At 37.8% G+C, this 23,783-nt stretch overlaps 2 protein-coding genes across 2 annotated transcripts in view; both read right to left on the bottom strand.

The window, feature by feature from the left end:
• Window positions 1-10,918, bottom strand: part of kpna3 (karyopherin alpha 3 (importin alpha 4)) — a 31,335-nt gene extending 20,417 nt beyond the window's left edge. Inside the window, exons 1-2 of the mRNA XM_061971008.2 lie at window positions 10,720-10,918; window positions 772-816 (exon numbers count right to left, since the gene is read on the bottom strand). Coding sequence (XP_061826992.1) covers window positions 772-816; window positions 10,720-10,788 — 114 coding nt within the window. The 5' untranslated portion in view covers window positions 10,789-10,918. The remainder of the gene's footprint in view (window positions 1-771; window positions 817-10,719) is intronic.
• Window positions 10,919-14,781: 3,863 nt separating this feature from the next.
• Window positions 14,782-23,397, bottom strand: spryd7b (SPRY domain containing 7b). Its single transcript, XM_061970586.2, has 5 exons — window positions 23,273-23,397; window positions 18,432-18,548; window positions 18,133-18,299; window positions 17,955-18,057; window positions 14,782-15,871 (listed from the first exon to the last, which is right to left on the bottom strand). Exons 1-5 carry the CDS (start codon window positions 23,376-23,378, stop codon window positions 15,774-15,776), a joined length of 591 nt encoding a protein of 196 aa, XP_061826570.2. The 5' UTR covers window positions 23,379-23,397; the 3' UTR covers window positions 14,782-15,773.
• Window positions 23,398-23,783: the final 386 nt, after the last annotated feature.

Here is a 23,783-nt window from a genome sequence, read left to right on the forward strand (position 1 = left end):
TTTGGAGAAGCCAAGCACCAATTAATTTGAGATACGTGTGTTTCAAGTTAAGAGCTCCACCACAAAATCAGTTAAGCACGCAAGTTGAGGTACTACTGTACATTCTTTCTATGGACATCTTGAAAAAAATATGCTGCATCAATCTTTCAAGGCAGAGGTGTCCAAACTATATACTGATATGTAAAAAAAAAGTCAAAGCTTGCAGGGCCATTTTGATTAAAACAAATATGGTGGTGAAATAATGTATTATTTTTTAACATTGTGCAAAGTTTGTATATTGCAGCAATCAATTTAGAAAGTGAAACTAAATGAAAAAAGGCTGATAATGGAACTCAATATATTTCAAGCCTTCTTTTGGTATAACTTTGATGATTATGGCTTACAGTTTATGAAAACCTTGAATTGAAAATTTCTGAAAATTTGGAGTTATCAAAAAACTAAGCGATGACCATCAAAATAATGAGATATAAAGGCATGACATATATCACTTTGTATGCAATGAGTTTATACAACATATTAGTTTGACATTTGAAGTTGAATTGCTGACATGAATGGACTTTGCAAGATATTTAAATTGTTTGAGTTTCACCTTGTGTTAGTTGTATAACATTTTGGACTTTTCTCATTTCATAAAAGTGTTTTGCTCTTTTCTTTTTAACATTTTTACTGTTGTTTTGTTTTTATTTTAATCCCACACAATGTTGCGGGCCAACAGAACTCGAGCTACGGGCCTCAAATGGCCCCCGGTCCCCACTTTAGATGTGTTCTTACCTTTCTCAACTCCACCGTCACTTCATTTCGATGTCTTCGCATAGTCTGTAATTAAACACAAACAAACCATTAGTGGTTTATGGTCTGAAGTACACACACCTTGCAGACCGACTTTACTATCAGTTGAAATAACAGGACTCTCGACACATGATTAATTTGATATCAATGCTGTAATTGCAACAAAACGTTATGTCCAGAATTACAGTAAGGGGGGAAACTGTTTCTTATCCATGAACAAACATTTTGGTGTTCTACATTTACATCATTTTCAACTGTTTCCTGAAAAAAAACTTTTTATGGAACGTAAACGGGGCGAGGAAGTTGGAGCAATTGCTGCATTTGTGCATCTGTTGGCGTATCCAGTTTGAGATGGTCCGAGATCTTGTGACTGTTTAAACGGGGTCATGTTGCCTTCCCAAATAGCCTCTTGCGTAAACGTGGTCACAGCCATTACTCGGGAGGGAGGCTGTGGTGGAGGTGCTTCCCAACCGCTGCCGCAGAGCAACAACAATTAACAATTTTAGTTGATTAATTGATGAGGACCTATGCAAATATTACACCGTGAAATCAAAGCACGTTTCAAATTGTCATGCATACTGTATTGTTAGAATTCCTTTTATTCAAAAACTTCATAGAAAATCTAAATTTCTACAATCCAGTACCACAATGTAACCCAGTAGGCATCGTTCAACTGTCCAACTGTTAAAGGTGGCATACAATACAGCCGCAACAGGGTCAGCTAATCTAAGTGTGTGGGTTTCTTTTGGTGTTTTCTAGCCGTGTTACCACGACAAACCAGCTCAACGTGCTACAGGTGTAGCTTGTGGCGTCAGCTTGCTGCAAACGTGTGGATGGTCAGCGAAAAGCGCCGTTGTGTTCACGTTAAAAGCTCAAAGTGGGAGGCAGTAGAGGCGGCAAACACTACTTGGCCTCTAGTTCTGATGGCGATAAAAGGCAATTAAGCCTATCAACATATTTGAGAGGCTCAGGACGTGACCTAAAACAGCAACAGGAATCGGGCCGTGCACAACATCACATTCAGTTGTTAAGTTGTTCACAGTAATTGTGTCAGTGGAGCTCAGTTGCTATGGAATCTGTGCGAGCGATTAACTCCCTTGATGCTGTGACTTTGTGTCAGGATGCCAAGCAGCTGTGTTTGCATGGAGTTCACATAAAGACTTTGGACTGCGTGTCTCCAAATAGAACACCTTTGGACGCCTGTTCCTAACTTTGGGAAAATCTGTTTAAAATACTTGGTATTTTAAAATCCTTGTCGAATTTGAACTAGAGATGATCAATATATGGCCTAAAATCTGTATCGTGATCAGTAATACCGGTAACTCGTAATCTAATTCGAGATGTAACGACAAACTATCTAACTAAAACATTTGACACAATTAATCACAATATTTTAATCAAAAAACTAGAACGATATGGCATCAGAGGGTTGGTCTTAAACTGGATTAGAAGTTATTTAACGAACAGGAAACAATACGTGAAGCTAGGCGAACACACATCTACACATCTATCTAGCTAAATATATCCTGTGGTGTACCTCAGGGATCAATACTAGGACCAAAATTGTTCAATCTGTATATAAATGACGTTTGTAAAGCTACAAAAGATTTAAAGTTAGTATTATGTGCGGATGATACAACAGTGTTTTGTTCAGGAGAGAACACACAGAAGCTAATACAAATAATAACAGAAGAAATTAACAAATTAAAAAGATGGTTTGACAAAAACAGACATCTTTGAATCTCAGTAAAACTAAAATAATGCTATTTGGTAACAGTAGAAGGGAAAGTATAACACAAATACAAATAGACGGAATAGAAATTGAAAGAGTAAATGAAACAAAATTTCTAGGTATAATGATTGATGATAAATTGAATTGAATCTCATGTAAAAAATATACAACATAAAGTAGCAAGAAACACCTCAATAATGAATAAAGCAAAACATGTTCTAGACCAAAAATCCCTCCATATTCTCTACTGCTCACTAGTGTTACCATATCTGAGTTATTGTGTAGAAATATGGGGAAATAACTACAAAAGTACACTTCATTCTTTAACGATGTTACAAAAAAGATCAGTTAGAATAATACATAATGTTGGATATAGAGAACATACAAACCCCTTATTTATTGAATCAAAAATACTGAAATTCCACGACATAGTGAATTTGCAAACAGCTGAAAATTATACACAAAGCAAACAATAACCTGCTACCCAAAAATATACAACAATTCTTCTCAAAAAAAGAGGAGAAATATAATCTTAGAGAAAATTTTAATTTAAAACATTTGTACGCATGTACAACACTTAAGATCTTCAGTATTTCAGTATGTGGAATTAAATTATGGAATGGATTAAACAAAAAAATCAAACAATGTACTAATATGATCCACTTCAAGAAACTCTTCAAACTTAAAGTGTTTACAAAGTACAAAGAAGAAGAACCATGATAAACATTCTGAATTTATCTCATCCATCCATTCCTTTTCTAGATAATCGTACTCATCTCACCATATGAAATGTAACTTACTTCACCGAGTATTATTTATTTATTTTTATTGTGATTACCTACAGAGTATATTGTGAATAAATTGAGAACAGGAAGTGAACAAAAGTTTTAGCAACTGTTATGTAAGAGAAAAGGGGTAGCATTAAATAAGCTATGCTTCTTCCTACTCCTTTTCGAACATGTTGAATAGAGGAACTGGAAATTGTGATGTATCATGTTGTATGCATGCATGTTCCAAATAAACTCAAACTCAACTCAAACTGTGTTAGTGGTAACCGCGATAAAACTCCCAACGATTTGTATTACCGTTTTAAATTGAAATTATGAAACCTTGAGTGATAACTGCACATTAATGAACACACTGGTGCCAGCTCGTTAGCTTAAATGAAGACAATAATTCTCCATTAAGAACTGGTATAACAGAATATACACTTATATAAACACATGGCTGTCTGAGCAACTCAACTGGTCAGTGTACAAATTAAACCTACAGACTGTGAGACCTCCTATTGGGAGATTACGAGACAGGAGTGTTTTTTGGTGCTTTCAAAGACTGCTGAACAGAATAGAACGCCACAATGCCTGCCAGAAATAATGAATGATAATAATAATGATAGGTTTAATTTGTTACACACTGTTCATTTAAATAAATCTTAAAGTGCTACAGTACAAACCAATATTTAAAACAAATAAAGATTCGCCATTAAAACATAAAATACTAAGACTAAAACACTATCAGTGAAACTTAAGAAACACAAAACATGAAAAATCGTAGGTTTTCTAACAGTGTGTTCTAACAGTTATTTAAAATATATATATATATATATAATGTGGCCAAATGATGTCAGTGTATAAGTATTGTATATTGTGTATAACCATGATAATTGTAGCCACGATAACAGTGATATGACATTTTCTAATCATTACATCCTTAAATCTAACGCAATTTACTATTTCCAAACCAGTAATCAGTTTAAAGTTATTTATCCAAGTCACTGCGCGTTACAATCTTTTTGATTTTCCTTATAAAAATGTATATTTACTTTCTTCTTGCTTCTCTGGAAGTGACGTCATGCATGCGACAAGGAGAGATTGGCATTTTTCTTGCTGGAAACATAGCCCTTGTTTTGACTTCTTGTCAGCTAATGACAACGAAAGTAAGGTTCATTGTACACTCAGTTCTGGCGACCAAGTGTTAACTAGCTTCAGAAACACTACTTCAAATTTGTCGCAGCACGGCAGTCAACCTAGTAACTCGGTCGCTGCACAAAGTAACCTGTAATCCAAATTAGTTACTTTTAAAATAATCAGTCAAGTAACTAATTTACTTTTTGGCGTAAGACTCAGTAATCAGAAAACTTTTCAAAGTAACTGTGGCAACACTGATTGCGATATAAATTGCAGCCTCTTGCAATCACAGTATATACAGTATATCACCATATATTATTTGGTAAATGAATGATAATAGAACCATTTCAAAACAGGTTACAAAGGCTCATAATTTGTCTGCTGACATATGCAAAAACATATTGCATCATTTCCAAATCTATTATTTTCTCAAAACTGTTATTAATCGACTTGCAAATTTACAGTAAATAGTTGGTTACTTTCTGTTGTAACATGTTTAGATATTCCTCGTCCTCCAGTCATACTTGTAAGAAACAGTTTGTTTGCCGCCATGGAGGTGAGGATTTCTGACTTAAAAGTAGCTTTGCCCTGTGGAGGGACATTAGCTGCTAAATTCTAATTATTATGAAGTGGGTTATCTTTAGAACATATTAGGGCTGCAACTAACAATTAATTTGATAATCGATTAATCTGTTGATTATTACTTCGATTAATCGATTAATAATCGGATAAAAGAGACAAACTATAGTTCTATCCTATTCAGTATTTTATTTAACAAAAACAGCATACAGGCACCATACTTATTGTGTTTATTGTTTCCCAGCTGTTTGTAAATGTTGCAGTTTATAAATAAAGATTTATCAAAAAAATAAGAAAAAATTTAATTAAAAGAAAAAGCCTCTGCGCATAGCATAGATCCAACGAATCGATGACTAAATTAATCGGCAACTATTTTTATAATCGATTTTAATCGATTAGTTGTTGCAGCTCTAGAACATATAAAAATTGGACTTTGTATAACATTATTTAAAAAATGTAAACAGATTAATAACAGTTTTGCTTGATTTTTTAATTGTTGCTGCTTATTTTACATTGTACTTTGCTGAGAATTTTTTCTCCCGAGATTTCTCCAATCCTTTCAGTAACTCTTTATTTAAAACGACTGGCAACAAATCTAGCATCTATTGCTGGTGTTATTGTAGACTGCACTCCTGTTTAGAGACTCTTCACTTCTATCGCCCCATGTCCACGACGAAAAGCGAGCTGCAGAGAGCCTGACGTCACTCTTACTTCACGCTGCTGGGAGCCATCCTTCCCTTAAAAGCCGCTACTGTCATCTTAAATTTTGAAGACCGCTGTTGACGGTATATTAAAGTATGTCCACATTGCAGACATGCTGCCTCTGCTCCAGACAACATTATGTGTATTCAGCGCACTTCCGACTTCAGCAACAATTGTGTGTTCCTACATCCGGAAATAAACGCGATTGTGTTGTAATCAGGGCAGACTATTTTTTTGGACAAATAAGGATTCACAACCTTATCTTTTTTAAGCTGAATATACAGAGGATGTACTGCTGGTTAAAGAAACGGGCACAAATAGAGGGTGAAACGTTGAAGCAGCATTCTTTTGTATTACAACTACATACGCTGTCGAGCTAGCTGTGTACAAACAAAACACAAAATGTAAGCTAACACTTTATAGATACTGCAATATGTTTTTCAGTCACTACAGATTGGTGTCCTATCGCATTGTGTTGTGCATTACAAACTCAAAAGCGATTCAGCTGCAGACGCAAAAGCTAGCTTACCTTTTGCCGTAGCTATCTCACGGCTAATGTCGTAGTATGCTGTCGCTAGATGATGTATTACTACGCTAGATAAACAGTTCCTCAGTGTTTGCTCCTACCAAAACAATGTTGCTACAGCTTGGTTATTATACAGGTTACGGAATGTAAATGAAGTATTGTTGGTGGTTTTTGGATGCATTTTTAAAAGGGATTTAGGGGCAAAAAGGATTGCTCCTATTTCCAGCCACAAAGAATGAGCCGATTTTTACAAATTAGAATGCAAAAAAAAAACAAAAACGTTTGTCTTTTTGTCTCTCATAATGATTATGAACGATAAACAAAATTCCCAAAAAAGTGGAGTTCCCTTTTAAAGCACTTATTGATACGTTTACAAAATGATTATGCTTTGACCTAAAATACTGGTCAAAATTGTCTTGCACCAATAAATGTGGGGATGTTTGCATTTAGTTAAACATTTTATTGAATTGAATTAACACAAGAAGCACACACTCTATGGTGGTACAATAAGGGTAAAAGGTCAAAAATTTAATTAAAAACAATTAAAAACGGAGAAACTTAATTGTTTTGTTTCTTATATTGCTATTGTTATTTACATTTATTGTTATTACTATTATTTTACTTATTGTGGTTTATTTGTTACTCATTGATATCCAGGTTTTTTTAAACTATATTTAAAGTTGAGTTTTGGTGGTACAATAAATACTGATGTTTTCAAATTAATTAATAACCATGTTATTAATCGTGGTTACAATATTAATAAAAATAATTGTGATTATTCTTTTTGCCATAATCATCCAGCCCTACCCGAAAGTGTCATCAAAACTAACCATGTTCATGTTGTACAACACACATGTTACAACATGTTGTAACAAGAAATTAAAATATGTCAAATATATGATGTATCATATTGTAACTGTATACATGTTCAAAATAAACCATAACCATTATTGTGTCTAAGCTACAGCTCTTCAATGCATGCGCGCGCAAAATGGTAGCTAAATAAAAGTAACAGATATTTGCAATTAAACGACCCAGCTGTGGTCTGAGTCATGCGTTTAAGCAAACACAATCATGCAGACACAGAGGCTGCTAAAGGAGACGCTGGCAGCGGCGGCAGCAGCAGGAGCAGCTCAGTCAAGACATCCAGGATGCTTGAAATAGCATCAAGAATGCAATTGGCAAAGTCCATCTGTCAAAGCGGCCATGTGCTTGTCACACTGACTCCCAACTCATTCAAAACAACTACTCGCCGCACATTGAACTGTGCTGGTTGGATTTTGCAAACTGGGTCATTATACGCCATCACATAGCATTGTACTGCATGGGGATTACCTCAGGATTACTAATAGATCAGAAAACTACAGCAGGAGTGAGTGCCATCCTCCAAGCTTTTTTTTTGATTACTCAAAAACATGTTTGTGTAAGAATATATTCCCCTCCTCCAGAAATGCCCTCATGTTGGCAAGTTTGATCTTACGATCTTGGGACTCGGCAGAGAGGAGGAAATAACTTTCCCAGGCTAATGATGGTAACGGTGAGACCAGAAAGCAAAATTCAACCGCAATTATGACAGCTATTTCAAATATGGCTTCATCGCTTCAGGCTATTGGCTAATGAATCAGAATCAGAAATACTTTAATAATCCCCGAAGGAGAAATTAAGATTTTCAGCACAATCCCATTCAAGAGCAGACAAACATTACAGGGAGACAGAACAGGATCGCTGACGGGTCTGCCAACTTCCGACGCCCCTTCAGCGACCCTATTCTGTCTCCCTGTAATGTTTGTAATGTGTCAAATATATTGTTGTTCTGTTATTTTAGATGTCGGTTCACAGGTACTATGGAACAACTGAAGATGTTGTAACCACCTCTACAATTACTTGATTGCCAAATCTGTTTATTTGTATGACATTGTCATCAGTACTGATTTCAACTTTAAGGGTCGGTGTAAAGGTAAATGAGACACATTACCTGGAATTATTTTTACCTGGTTTAAAAAGTCCCTGGATATGTTGGTTGAAAATGGACTAGTGGCAGTCACATATGCACTCCTGACTGGTTAACGGGTTATGTAAACATCGTGCACGGGCAAATGTAACTATTGTCGCTTACACCATGAGAGTATCCATCCATTTTCTACTGCTTGTCCCTTTCAGGGTTGCGGACGGTGCTGGAGCCTATCTCAGCTGCATACGGGCGGAAGGCGGGGTACACCCTGGACAAGTCGTCACCTCATCCCAGGGCAAAAACAGATAGACAGACAACATTCACACTCACATTCACACACTTGGGCCAATTTTAGTGTTGCCAATCAACCTATCCCCAGGTGCATGTCTTTGGAGGTGGGAGGAAGCCGGAGTGCCCGGAAGGAACCCACGCAGTCACGGGGAGAACATGCAAACTTCACACAGAAAGATCCCGAGCCCGGGATTGAACTCAGGACCTTCGTATTGTGAGGCACATGCACTAACCCCTCTACCACCGTGCTGCCAGAAAGCAAAATTCAACCGCAATTATGACAGCAGCTATTTCAAATATGGCTTCATCGCTTCAGGCTATTGGCTAATGTGTCAAATATCTTGTTGTTCTGTTACTTTAGATGTCGGTTCACAGGTACTATGGAACAACTGAAGATGTTGTAACCACCTCTACAATTACTTGATTGCCAAATCTGTTTGTATGACATTGTCATCAGTACTGATTTGAACTTTAAGGGTCGGTGGGAGAGGGGTTAGTGCGTCTGCCTCACAATACGAAGGTCCTGGGTTCGATCCAGCGCTCGGGATCTTTCTGTGTGGAGTTTGCATGTTTTCCCCGTGACTGCGTGGGTTCCCTCCGGGTACTCCGGCTTCCTCCCACCTCCAAAGACATGCACCTGTGGATAGGTTGATTGGCAACACTAAAATTGACCCTAGCGCAGTGGTTCTTAACCTTGTTGGAGGTACCGAACCCCACCAGTTTCTTATGCGCATTCACCGAACCCTTCTTTAGTGAATTTTTTTTTTTTTTTTTCAAATTCAAGAAAAAGTGATATGTTTTTTTACTGGTGCACAAAATGAACCGTGCATGAACATCACCTTGTTCAAAGAACAAAACCAACACAGTGCATGAGCTCACAACAAATTACACACATTACCATGAATTGATTAACGTGGACCCCGACTTAAACAAGTTGAAAAACTTATTTGGGTGTTACCATTTGGTGGTCAATTGTATGTAATATGTACTGTACTGTGTGAACTGTACTGTTTCATATAATTGATTGATTGATTGATTGAAACTTTTATTAGTAGATTGCACAGTGAAGTACATATTCCGTACAATTGACCACTAAATGGTAACACCCGAATAAGTTTTTCAACTTGTTTAAGTCGGGGTCCACTTAAATTGATTCATGATACAGATGTATACTGTTTTCATAATACAGTCATCACACAAGATAATCATCACAGTATATAAATTGATGTATTAATGTATTCTCTTCCTTTGCAATCTAATAGTAAAAGTTTCAATCATAGGGAGAAGTTTTTTTTTTACACGATAAGTCGGATGTGTCTTTACCTCCGTTCGATCGAACCCAGGTTAAGAACCACTGCCCTAGTGCGTGAATGTGAGTGTGAATGTTGTCTGTCTGTCTGTGTTGGCCCTGCGATGAGGTGGCGACTTGTCCAGGGTGTATCCCGCCTTCCGCTCGAACGCAGCTGAGATAGGCTCCTGCACCCCCCGCAACCCCGAACGGGACAAGCGGTAGGAAATGGATGGATGGAGGGTCGGTGTTAAGGTAAATGAGACAGATTACCTGGTTTAAAAAGTCCCTGGTTGAAAAGGGGGTAGTGGCACTCCTGACTGGTTAACGGGCGATGTAAACTGTAACTATTCTCGCTTACACCATGAGAGTATAACGTATAGAATATAAATGTACAAAAATAGCTTCACAACATGTCGATGTTTAATCCCCCGAGGCTCGCTTTAGCTAGCTCACCTGGCTAACCTTCACAATATTAGCTAGCGCTTCCGATTAAGCCGGATAGTCTTCAACCGAAGTCCAAAACTACGCCGACTGCGTGCAAAAATGGCGCTTTAATGTGAGAAGTATTAGGTTTTTCAACAATGTGGGTGCAAATATAGCGAAAGTGAGGATTGGCCGGGGCCCACCCTTCGCGCTAGCCACCGGCTTCCACCCGGCTAGCCAAACACACTGACAGCTAGCTTCTTCGCCATGCTAACTATTCACTGAATTCCATCAGAAATCCAGACAAACTACAGCAAAGTGTGCTAAATAACATAATTCCACTCGGGTAAAATGTGTAAAAAGGCTCATGTGGGCTAATAAGCGATGTTAGTGCTGTTTTAGGTCAACTAGCTTGTACTAGTAGCTGGGCTGCTCCTCCTCCTCATCGTCCACCAACGGGGCCCGAAGAGTAGACCCTCTTCAACGGACAAAATGACCCGCGGGCGTTACGAGAAGTCGCCGGCTCACCTCGACATCTCGCCCCTTGTTCTTAAAGCTCTTGATGCGGTGGTTTTCCAAGCCGGCGTTGTCTGCCATGGCTCTGCGTGTGTGTGTGTGCGCGTAGAGGCGGGAGGGGGGTTTTCTTTCGGGATCTCCTCTGAGAGAGATGAGGCAGCTCGTGTCCTGCTGCTGCTGCTGCTGGGCTTCTGGGAGGGGAGGGGTCAGTAGTGACGTCATGAATCACCGGGCGGAAGTAGGCGGAGCTTGGACTTTTGACGCCATGCTGGTTTCATAAGTCTATTTGTGTCACGTTATATTCGACCACAAATACAAGAAAGTAATCGGTCTGGAGGCGCAAAAAAATAAAAGTCTTATACAAGTGTTATAATAAAGACAACACATGATGTAAGTGTCTATGATAGCTATATTAGCCTACTATCAAAATGACTTTACAAGTCTTAAATAAGTGTTATAATGAAGACAACACATGAAGGAAGTGTCTATATTAACTATATTAGTCTACTATCAAGATGACTTTAAAAGTCTTATATAAGTGTTATAATGAAGACAACATATGATGTGTCTATATTAGCCTACTATCAAAATGACTTTAAACGTCTTATATACAGTCTGTAAGTGTTATAATGAAGACAACACATGATGGAAGTGTCTATATTAGCTATATTAGACTACTATCAAAATGACTTTAAAAGTCTTATATAAGTGTTATAATGAAGACAACACATGACGGAAGTGTCTATATTAGCTATATCAGCCTACTATCAAGATGACTTTAAAAGTCTTATATAAGTGTTATAGTGAAGACAAAATATGATGTGTCTATATTAGCCTACTATCAAAATGACTTTAAAAGTATTATATATAAGTGTTATAATGAAGACAACACATGATGGAAGTGTCATTATTAGCTATATTAGCCTACTATCAAAATGACTTTAAAAGTCTTATATAAGTGTTATAATGAAGACAACACATGATGTAAGTGTCTATGATAGCTATAATTAGCCTACTATCAAAATGACTTTAAAAGTCTTATGTGTTATAATAAAGACAACACATGACGGAAGTGTCTATATTAGCTATATCAGCCTACTATCAAGATGACTTTAAAAGTCTTATATAAGTGTTATAATGAAGACAACATATGATGTGTCTATATTAGCTTACTATCAAATGACTTTAAAAGTCTTATATAAGTGTTATAATAAAGACAACACATGAAGTGTCTATATTAGCCTACAATCAAGATGACTTTAAAAGTCTTATAAGTGTTATAATGAAGACAACACATGATGTGTCTATATTAGCTATATTAGCCTAACAAAATGACTTTAAAAGTCGTATATAAGTGTTATAATGAAGACAACACATGAAGTGTCTATATTAGCTATATTAGCCTACTATCAAGATGACTTTAAAAGTCTTATATAAGTGTTATAATGAAGACAACATATGATGTAAGTGTCTATATTAGCCTACTATCAAATTGACTTTACATGTCTTATATAAGTGTTACAATGAAGACAACACATGATGTAAGTGTCTATATTAGCGTACTATCAAAATTACTTTAAGAGTCTTATCCATCCATTCATTTTCCACCGCTTGTCCCTTTTGGGGTCGCAGGGGGTGCTGGAGCCTATCTCGGCTGCATTCGGGCGGAAGGCGGGATACACCCTGGACAAGTTACAAGTGTTATAATGAAGACAACACATGATGTAAGTGTCTATATTAGCCTACTATAAAAATTACTTTAAATTTCTTTTATACAGTAAGTGTTACAATGAAGACAACACATGATGGAAGTGTCTATAATAGCTATATTAGCCTACTATCAAAATGACTTTAAAAGTCTTATATAAGTGTTATAATGAAGACAACACATGATGGAAGTGTTTATATTAGCTATATTAGCCTACTATCAAAATTACTTTAAAAGTATTATATAAGTGTTTTAATGAAGACAACACGTGATGTGTCTATATTTGCTATATTAACCTACTATCAAAATGACTATGTGTCGCAGGCTGACACAAATCTTCGTTCACCGTAATATTTATTCTACACATTTTTACTTCTAAGAGGGTGAGATAACTCCTGGAAATTACTGTCTTGGAATGGCCAAAGGTATAGATGTGTGTGTCCAAGTCAAAGGAAATGGCAGGCTGTCTTCATTACAATCTTTGCAAGCTGGGAAACGTTTGCTGTGGTCTGGAACAACATGGCACACAAACAACTATCAGAAATGCAGCCAATATTACATACAGGTAATGTGTCAAGAAACATGGAAAAATACACTAAATACACAGAGGACATAAGTAAAGGAAAATCGAATGAGCTCAAATATACCTACAAACGAGGCATAGTGATGCAATATGTACATACAGCTAGCCTAAATTGCACGTTAGCATCGATTAGCTTACAGTCATGTAGTGACCAAATATGCCTGATTAGCACTCCACACAAGTCAATAACATCAACAAGACTTACCTTTGTGCATTCACACACAGAATAAAATGTTTAGTGGACAAAATGAGACAAAGAAGGAGTGGCATACAATACGTCTGTCTGTGGCAGCGTCGGAGAAAGTTATACATGTAAACAATCTTTTCAGTCACAGTCCACACAACGGTGGGTTCAAGGGCCGCTGAAATTAGTAGGACCAAATACTCAGTGAAGCATAAACACAAACATATTAAACAGTGGGCTTTCTAGCAACTAGGAAGTTTTGTGTCGTGTTTGTCTAACTACAGAAACCATATTACAAAAAAAATCATATTTTTCACCCCATTTTTTTTCCATTTCCATGCATCTTTGAAAAAGCTCCATGGAGCCATCAGGGCGCTGCTAAAGAGCCGCGGGTTGCTGACCCCCGTTTGAATGATTTCGAGTTATCAATAAAATATTGGAATGAATTCAGGTTGTTTTACATAAGCCCAGTTATTTCAGTTATTTTGTATTTTTTATTTAATAAAAAAAAAAAAAAAAATTTTTATCGTTTAATACTTTCTATAACTTTTTTGTTTGTATACAGATGTTAATTGCACGGCCTCGTGAGTGTCTGTAATTTTGAAATGTGTTGGAGATGCTTTAAGCGGCGGTGACAGCTATCCTGCCACAGGTGATACATTTGAGTTTGGTTTGGGTTTGTTGGTGGTTGAATGAAGACAATAGAGGAAAACAAGTTTCTTACCGCACTGTCTCTCTTTACCTTTGGAATAAAAGCGAGCTCATTTGTTCCTTAAATGCTTGAAAATGGTGGAATAAGTCTGAACAGCTGCAGAAGACAAGAAGACTATTGTTGCACTATTGGAGTCATAATGAGAAAAAAGACTTATGGGCAAGCACCGTGGAACTGGACTAAGACAACAGATGAGTAAAAAAAAAACAAAAAAACATTTTATTTACAACCTCTACTTTTACTTTTAAACTTTAAAATCATCTAATAAATATTTGTAATGTTTTTTTCATTTAAAGTAATACACTGTTAAAAAAACAAAACAAAAAAAACACTTGGATTTTTTTTTTTACATTTACTGTAAAAACAGTGGTACAGTTTTTCTATTTTACAGTAAAATGCTGTCGATTGAACTGCCAGTTTTTAACGCAAAATCTTCAGACTTTTTTGTGTACTTAAAAAAATGATAAACAAATGCAGTCAAGGTGTAATACCTAGTAGGCACAATAATTGATACGTTGATTATACATACTGTACATGTTCTTTAAAACTGACGGCCATGTTTACTTTAAACAATCTTGCTCAAATTTTATACGCGTAAAAATGTTTACCAAAATGTTGTGGCGATTCGGCAAAACACCCCAATACAGTGGGGTGTTTAGTAGGAGAAATTTCAAGTCAATTCGACTTCTGGCGTTTTATAACAGCGCCACCAGGTGGTGTATCGGTCAAAAAAATAATAGCCCAGGACCATGATTAGGCAAATTTTCAGTGTTCTGTGTGCGGCGATTCAGGAAAAGAAGAGATTTACATAAACTAATACGAACTTATGAGGTTTAAGAAACTTATTCAAAACAATCAAGTCAAATAGCAAAATAAACAAAGGCAACTCCTGCAGACACACATCTTTAATTTATCAACAGTATTTGGATTTGCTTGTACAATCAGACGAGTTAGTGCAAACAAAGACGTGGAGTTGGAAATGTCACACTTGAGCAGCAACACCTGCTGCTACCGTATTATGTCATTTTCTTAACTCAGCCATACAACATCTGCTTCTGCACAAGCTGCACCACTTCTGACAATATTGAAGAATAAATACGCGCAAAATATCTGAAGACCATATACATATTGAGGAGCGGGGAAGAGGGATATGTTGGTAGAAACGATGAATACGTGGGACGTGTACCAGCTGTTTAAGATTGTTTGTGTCAGTTCAAACCATAAAGTGACAAAAAATAACAACATAGGAACGTAATCCCCATTCCCACCTTCCAAGTTTAAATTGATATGTCTGAGACAAACATAAAAGTGAAGTGGATTTTTTAGTGTGTGTGAATTGTTACTTCTTGCAGAGAAGAAGTAAACACAAGAGAGCAGACACTACTCAAAGTGGGGATGGGCAGAATAATTAATTAGTCGATGAATTGCTCTCTTAAACTTTTGTCTATTGGTGTGGAATTCGTTGTTAATTTCAGAAATGGAGTCTAAAAGGAGTGCACTACCTAGCAGAGGCGCTAAAGAGTCTGCCCAGGCGAGTTTGCTGCCTGAAGACAAGGAACATGACGTCAGCTATGGGAAGTTGAGATCAATCCACGCAGAGGGCAGCATTATTCCGCTCAATATCATTTGTAATACTTCCATCGATTAACTGATTTTCCCTCAACAAGGAAAAGTATAGACGCCCATCCCGAACTATTGATCACCTCTGACTCATTAAGAAGGACAATAATCATGAATCAACATACACTCCTTCAAGGCTAATCCTGTCAGGTCAATCCGGAGCGATTGCGAGGTATATCATCAGAGCCACACAGCCAATCACAGTCAAACATCATATGTGATACATTTGCAAGGGGGACGAGGAATAAAGGCCTTTTGTTTAGAAGATTTGTTGTTCAAAGAGGATCTTCTCGAATCCGTGCGGAGGTGTGTGGTAGAAGTCACTGAACTGGCAGTCTAAGATGGCGCTGTCATCCACTGGAGCAACAAAACAAGGAAACACAGTCAAAAACAATACGATTGCTTATCGGGTTAAACGTTTTGCTGATAATAAAGCTACAAATGATGCTGTAAACACTTTGTATATAATTAATAAACAGTTACAACTTTTAACTTCAGGTAGGGTAAAGGTGCAGCAACACAACACATTAACAGACTCGTTGATAACCAATTATAAATGTGCCTATTTCATGAAAAACATTTTTTTATATTTCATGTATATTTTTCATAATTAGTAGGTATTTTTCCAAGGATGTTCACCATTAAATTTCTGGTGAGAGTGTACAAATTGAATATTTTTTTTGATATAAAGTTTTGTATTTAAAAAAAAAAATACAATTAAAATTAGGGATGTCCGATAAATGCTTTAAAATGTAATATCGGAAATTATCGGTATCGGTTTCAAAAAGTAAAATTTATGACATTTTAAAACGCCACTGTATATGGACGTAGGGGGAAGTACAGAGCGCCACTTAACCTTAAAGGCACTGCATTTGCGTGCCGGCCCAGTCACATAATATCTACGGCTTTTCACACACACAAGTGGATGCAATGCATACTTGATCAATAGCCATACAGGTCACACTGAGGGTGGCCGTATAAACAACTTTAACACTGTTACAAATATGCGCCACACTGTGAACCCACACCAAACAAGAATGACAAACACATTTCGGGAGAACATCCGCACCGTAACCCAACATAAACACAACAGAACAAATACCCAGAACCCCTTGAAGCACTAACTTTTCCGGGACGCTACAATATACACCCCCGCTACCCCCTACCCCCACCTCAACCCCGCCCACCAATAATGCACTTTGTGACTTCAATAATAAATATGGTAGTGCAATGTTGGCATTTCTTTCCATAACTTGAGTTGATTTATTTTGGAAAACCTTGTTACATTGTTTAATGCATCCAGCGGGGCATCACAACAAAATTAGGCATAATAATGTGTTAATTCCACGACTGTATATATCGGTATCGGTTGATATCGGTATCGGTAATTAAGAGTTGGACAATATCGGAATATCGGCAAAAAAGCCATTATCGGACATCACTAATTACAATACATTAGTTTTTTTGTCACTTTATGCTTAAATTATTAAATCAAATAACATTTATTATGAGTGAAACTACATTATGATACAACACTTAATAAAAACATTTGATGAAAAATTTATTAAAAAGTATTTAATGAAAAAACAATTAGATTTTAATTTTAAACAATGCAATCAAAATATATTTAGCATTTATTGTTTGTGAAACTAAACTGTTACCTGTCAAATATTTGCCAAAATTAGTGTAAAATATACATAATACGTACATGTAACATACAAGTAAAAAAAAAAAGTCTTTAATCAAAAAATATAATTTTCTTTTATTTTTTTAAATTAGATTAAAATACATTTAGCATTTAATTAAATAATATTATGTGAGAAACTGAACGGTTACCTGTCAGATATTTGCCAAAATTGGTGTACAATATACATAATAAAAACATGTAATAAAAAAGTAAAAACAACAACAAAGTATTTATTTAAAAATATGATTATATTCAGCATTCATTTAAATAATTGTTTTTTTTGCAAGTAAATAAACATATTTTTAAAAGTTATTAAAAGCTTTTTTCCACAAAATTTTCCAAAATGTGTACATTTTATATAATTTAGTCATGTCACACAACAACACGTGCATCTGTTTATGTCTCGCCATAATTTCAGCTGCATATCAAATTGTAATTTCCTTGTTGCTTATATGGGTTCTTGTTACATAATCAGCTGCCTAATTGTTGCTTCTGCAGTTGTGGAACCATTGTTGACTGACTACATTAACATCAGGCAGCAGTGTTTCGCCTGTTTTGGGTAAAATATGCAAACAACTGTTTGTGTTGTGCTTTGCCAGAAAACACATGAACAAGGTGAATAGTTCATGTGGTAGAAAATAACCCACTTCAGCCCCCTGGTGGATGAATATTGTAACTGTCGGGTTGTCATTATGTGCCGCTTATTAATACTGCATGATTTTATGAGACTGTATAAATAAGGAATGCACTTACCATAAACAACAGGGTATACGGTGCCTCGGATCCCTGACGCGGGACAATGCATGTTCTTTCCATTCAGGTACAAGTTCATCTCCACGTGGTCATACGTGATCCCCTGCAGCACATGTCACAATAGTACTCATTTTGTGGGTATGCTGTCGCTTTTGAGCAAAATGCTTAATGCACTCACCACAATGTCACCCTCCTGGGGGAGATTGTTCGCAGGCAGGCGGTTCTTCTCTTCGTTGTTGTAGAAGACAGAGCCGTCGTGCCTCAAGACAAGGCTGTTGGAGTCTCTGCCCAAAGGCACTTGGTTAAGGTTGGCCTTCTGCGTGGCCACACCAATTCCCCACACACCTTTAAACATGAAGAAACAATATCAATGCTAATCTTACACTTCCAGTGAGGCATTTGCGTGCAAGGAAACTTAAAAGTTGACGTTCCACAGTTTCAATATTTGCATGTGTGCATCAGTAGCTGCAGACTCACCAGTGGACTGAATCTTAAACTCAAAAAAACTTTTGTTCTGGTGCAAGGGAGCGTTGGCAAGACACGCTCCAGTGCCACATATCCTTCGTCCACTTTTCACGATGACAACGTCTGTGCCTGTGGTACAAAAATTACAATAACACTGTTTCAGTGAGCAGTGGTGTCCAAAGTGTGCAATGGAGGCCATTTTTAACCCCAGGCTTGTTTATTTATTTGCCCGCAGTACATTCTGAAAATACAATTAAACATTACAACTTAAAAATAGATCAATAAAAACACTACATAAATAATTGAAAAAGATAAAATAGGTATAATGTAATGAGAAATTGTTGATATATCGATACTAATAATAATAATAATAATAACTGGGATTTATATAGCGCTTTTCTAAGTACCCAAAGTCGCTTTACATGTAGAACCCATCAATCATTCACACCTGGTGGTGGTAAGCTACTTTCATAGCCACAGCTGCCCTGGGGTAGACTGACGGAAGCGTGGCTGCAATTTGCGCCAACGGCCCCTCCGACCACCACCTCATTCAATTCACCGGTGTGAGTGGCACCGGGGGCAAAGGGTGAAGTGTCCCGCCCAAGGACACAACGGCAGCGATTTTTGGATGGTAAGAGGCGGGGAGCGAACCTGCAACCCTCAGGTTTCTGGCACGGTTGCTCTACCCACTACGCCATGCCGCCCCCTAATGACACTGGTAATATTATAAGACTGTCACCTGTAACACAAAGCAGCCATGCAGGCTGTTATTTAATTATCCTTCGAGGATCATTGGATCTGAGTAATTTTAAAGCCGCAAAGGACATAACAGTCCTTAAGTTTTTTTTAAATATTTTGGATACATATTTGTTTTACTCTTTTTGCTCACATTTCTCAATGAACTTCAGTCCTAAACAAAAATATCAAGCATGTAAGTATATACTTTGTCATTTTGACCCTTTTAAAGGCTTATTGATCAGATCTGTTTTATGATGTTTTATTTATTTGGTTCTTATTTCTGTCATCGTGGTTTTAAAGTCGTATGTGTCTCACTGTGTTATTTTAGAAACATGCCTTGGGACTACAGCTGAAAATGAGCATTCATGCCAAGTCCGGCGCATTTACACTGTTTATTAAAAAGTTAAAGTACCACACACACTACGTGTGGTGAAATTACTCTCTGCATTTGACCCATCCCCTTGTTCCACCACCTGGGAGGTGAGGGGAGCAGTGAGCAGCAGTGGTGGCCGCACTCGGGAATCATTTTGGTGATTTAACCCCCAATTCCAACCCTTGGGCTGAGTGCCAAGCAGGGAGGTAATGGGTCCCATTTGTGTAGTCTTTGTTATGACTTGGCCGGGATTTGAACTCACGACCTACCGATCTCCGGCCGGACACTCTAACCACAAGGCCACTGTTATTTAATTTTTCTATTTTATTGCCTCACTAAATGGCTAATATAGTAAAAAAAAAATCAGAAATGAATACAAGTCAACTCAAACATGATTTATATGGCAGGAGTGCCATGCTCCTTTTAAGACCCGAGAAGTGCAAGTGTGCTTCCGGTTTTATTTATTACTTTTATTATATGAATGTGAGCGATTAGGAGTGACAGATTGTTTGGTAAACGTATATCATGTTCTATATGTTATAGTTATTTGAATGACTCTTACCATAATATGTTACGTTAACATACCAGGCACGTTCTCAGTTGGTTATTTATGCCTCATATGACGTACACTTATTCAGCCTGTTGTTCACTATTCTTTATTTATTTTAAACTGCCTTTCAAATGTCTATTCTTGGTGTTGGCTTTTATCAAATACATTTCCCAAAAAAATGCGAATTATACTCCAGTGCGACTTATGTTTTTTTCCTTCTTTATTATTCATTTTCGGCAGGTGCGACTTATACTCCGGTGCGACTTAAACTCCGAAAAATATGGTAATTTTTTTGCAAATCAATAATTATAATCTGCAAATACTGTGCCGTTCCTTAGTGTCCGTGCTGTGTAGAACTCGGCTGTAGAACTGTGATCCCAATATGCAGACCACAGCGTCCAGGTAAAAAGGTATGTAACGCTTAAGCCAAAAATGAACAAAAAGGAAAGTAAAACTGAACTGGCTACAAAGTAAACAGAAACAGAATGCTGGACGACAGCAAAAACTTGCAGCGTGTGGAGCAGAGACGGCGTACACAAAGTACATCCGTGCATGACACGGCAAGCAACAATGTCCACACAAAGAAGAATAGCAACAACTTCAATAGCCTTGCTTGCTAACACAAAGCAGGTGCGGGGAATAGCGCTCAAAAGGAAGACATGAAACTGCTGCAGGAAAACACCAAAATAACAGCACAAGACATTGTCCTTTCCATCCTTACACTTTCCATCATTGTAACTGAGCTACTGTGTTGAACAATTTCCCTTGTGGATCATTAAATTTTGTCTAAGTCTAAGACAAGAACTAAAGCACTACGCACAGGAAAACACCAACAAACTACAGATTAGATAGATGGATAGATACTATCTATCTATCTACCTATCTAAACCAGTGGTTCTTAACCTTGTTGGAGGTACCGAACCCCACCAGTTTCATATACGCATTCACCGAACCCTTCTTTAGTGAAAAATAAAAAAATTTTTTTTTCAAATTCAAGACAAAGTTATATGTTTTTTTACGCAAAATTAACCGTGCATGAGCATCACCTTGTTCAAAGAACAAAACCAACACAATGCATGAACTCACAACAAATTACACACCTGCAAATCAGATGGAAATTAGAGGGAACATTGTTTGGGGGTATCCATAATATGCCGATAGGGAGAAGTTTTTATTCTCACGATGAGTTGGTTGTGTCTTGACCTCCGCGGCAGAAGCTCCGCCGAACCCCTGAGGCCGACTCACCGAACCCCTAGGGTTCGATCGAACCCAGGTTAAGAACCACTGATCTAAACTCAAAATAAGGCACAAGGAGGACCTGGTGGAGTTTAATTTTTTAACGTTTTCTGCTGGTGGTGTACCTCCGGATTTTTAAATGGAAAAAAAAAGTGTCTTGCCTCAAAAAAGGTTGAAAAACACTGGTTTATAAATTATTTGATGTTTTTCTGCGGCCCGGTAGCAATTGCGTCACGGACCAGTACCGGTGTTGTACCGAAATCTGTTACCCATCAGAATTTGTAACTCCAGGGGGCGATGTTCCCATGTCGTTTGTTTCGTTCACACAGATCTTCTCTAGATCAGTCAGGTTTCTGGGCTGTCGCTGAGTAACACAGACTTTCAGCTCCCTCCAAAGATTTTCAATTGGATTTAGGTCTGGAGACTGGCTAGGCCACTCCAGAACCTTGATATGGTTCGTACAAAGCCACTTCTTGGTTTTCCTGGCTGTGTGCTTTGGGTCATTGTCATGTTGGAAGATCCAGCCATGACTCATCTTCAATGATCTGACTGAGGGAAGGAGGTTTTTGGCCAAAATCTCACAATACATGGCTGCAGTCATCCTCTCCTTAATACAGTACAGTCGTCCTGTCCCATGAGCAGAAAAACACCCCCAAAGCATGATGCTACCACCCCCATGCTTCACAGTAGGGATGGTGTTCTTGGGATGGTACGCATCATTCTTCTTCCTCCAAACACGCACAGTGGAATTATGACCAAAAAGGTCAATTTTGGTCTCATCTGTCCACAAAACTTTCTCCCATGACTCCTCTGGATCATCCAAATGGTCATTGTCAAACTTAAGACGGGCCTTAACATGTGCTGGTTCAAGCAGGGGAATCTTCCGTGCCATGCATGATTTCAAAGCATGACGTCTTAGTGTATTACCAACAGTGACCATGGAAACAGTGGTCCCAGCTCTTTTCAGGTCATTGACCAAGTCCTGCCGTGTAGTCCTGGGCTTATTCCTCACCTTTCTTAGCATCATTGAGACCCCACGAGGTGATATCTTGCATGGGGCTCCACTCCGATTGAGATTGACCGTCATGTTTAGCTTCTTCCATTTTCTAATGATTGCTCCAACAGTGGACCTTTTTTCACCAAGCTGCTTGGCAATTTCTCCGTAGCCCTTTCCATCCTTGTGGAGTTGTACAATTTTGTCTCTGGTGTCTTTGGACAGCTCTTTGCTCTTAGCCATGCTGAATGTTTGGGTCTTACTGATTGTATGGGGTGGACAGGTGTATTTATGCAGGTAACGACCTCACACAGGTGCATCTGATTCAGGATAATACAGTGGAGTGGAGGAGGACTTTTAAAGGTGGACTAACAGGTCTTTGAGGGTCAGAATTCTAGCTGATAGACAGGTGTTCAAATACTTATTTTCAGCTGTATCACACGAATAAATTGTTAAAAAATCATAGATTGTGATTTCTGAATTTTTCTTTTTAGGTTATCTCTCATACAGTGGACATGCACCTACCGTGAAAATTTCAGACCCCTCCATGATTTCGAAGTGGGAGAACTTGCAAAATAGCAGGGTGTTCAAATACTTATTTTCTTGACTGTATATGATTTTTGGGTAGAGCACTTGCACTTCTCGGGTCTTAAAAGGAGCATGGCACTCCTGCCATATAAATCATGTTTGAGTTGACTTGTATTCATTTCTGTTTTTTTTTTTTACTATATTAGCCATTTAGTGAGGCAATAAAATAGAAAAATTAAATAACAGTTGCTAGCTTTGTGAAAAAGTGACCATCCCCCCTCCGAGAATAACTAATTAGTGTAGATTGGTTACACAGCTCCGATGTAGCTAGAAGCACGTTAGCTATTAGCTCAGGTACATATATAACATGGCGAAGGTGCAATGTACATATCGCAAGACATACGTTTCCAAATTGAAATACAAATATAATTTACCCATGTGATGAGTATCCAACTGAACCGTGGGCATCTCTTTAAGTTGAATATGCCCCGATTCTCCATCCCCGCAGCAGTTTAGACAACACGTAAACATGGCAGCCATTACTGTTTGCCCCCACCCCGCCACAGCGACTCCACTTCCGGAAACCATTGCCAACAGATAAGTAGGCTAATTCGCCCACAGCGACACTCGGCGGTGGTTGTGGGCGTTGCCTAAGCCTCCATACAGCCTAAGCAGCATCCAATCACAGTGGCAAAGATAGGCAGTTTTGCTCCTGATGGCATGGAAACAAGGGAAGAAAAAAAAAACAGGGTCAACGTTTCCACTCATGACTTAGTGACTATTGGGTGCAGATGTTGCATAACCACGCGTGGGTTATACAGTGAGTCTCAGGGAGGCTGTTTAGAAGTTGCCAAAGCACTCTGATTTGGATTATTGACAACAATAATAACTCTGATTTATTTAAAAGGACCTATATACGCCTAAAATAATTTCAGTCATGTACAG

Source organism: Nerophis lumbriciformis, linkage group LG13 (assembly GCF_033978685.3).
Source record: "Nerophis lumbriciformis linkage group LG13, RoL_Nlum_v2.1, whole genome shotgun sequence".
Taxonomy (NCBI): Eukaryota; Metazoa; Chordata; class Actinopteri; order Syngnathiformes; family Syngnathidae; genus Nerophis; species Nerophis lumbriciformis.

What these genes read in the sequence shown, in the direction of transcription:
- spryd7b (XM_061970586.2), bottom strand. Translation starts at nt 23,378, where the DNA reads ATGGCTGCCATGTTTACGTGTTGTCTAAACTGCTGCGGGGATGGAGAA. An exon ending in GTTGGATACTCATCACATGG is followed by an intron (nt 18,549 to 23,272) that starts GTAAATTATATT and finishes TTTGTACCACAG; the next exon opens with GCACAGACGTTGTCATCGTG. An exon ending in CCCAGGAGGGTGACATTGTG is followed by an intron (nt 18,058 to 18,132) that starts GTGAGTGCATTA and finishes CATGTGCTGCAG; the next exon opens with GGGATCACGTATGACCACGT.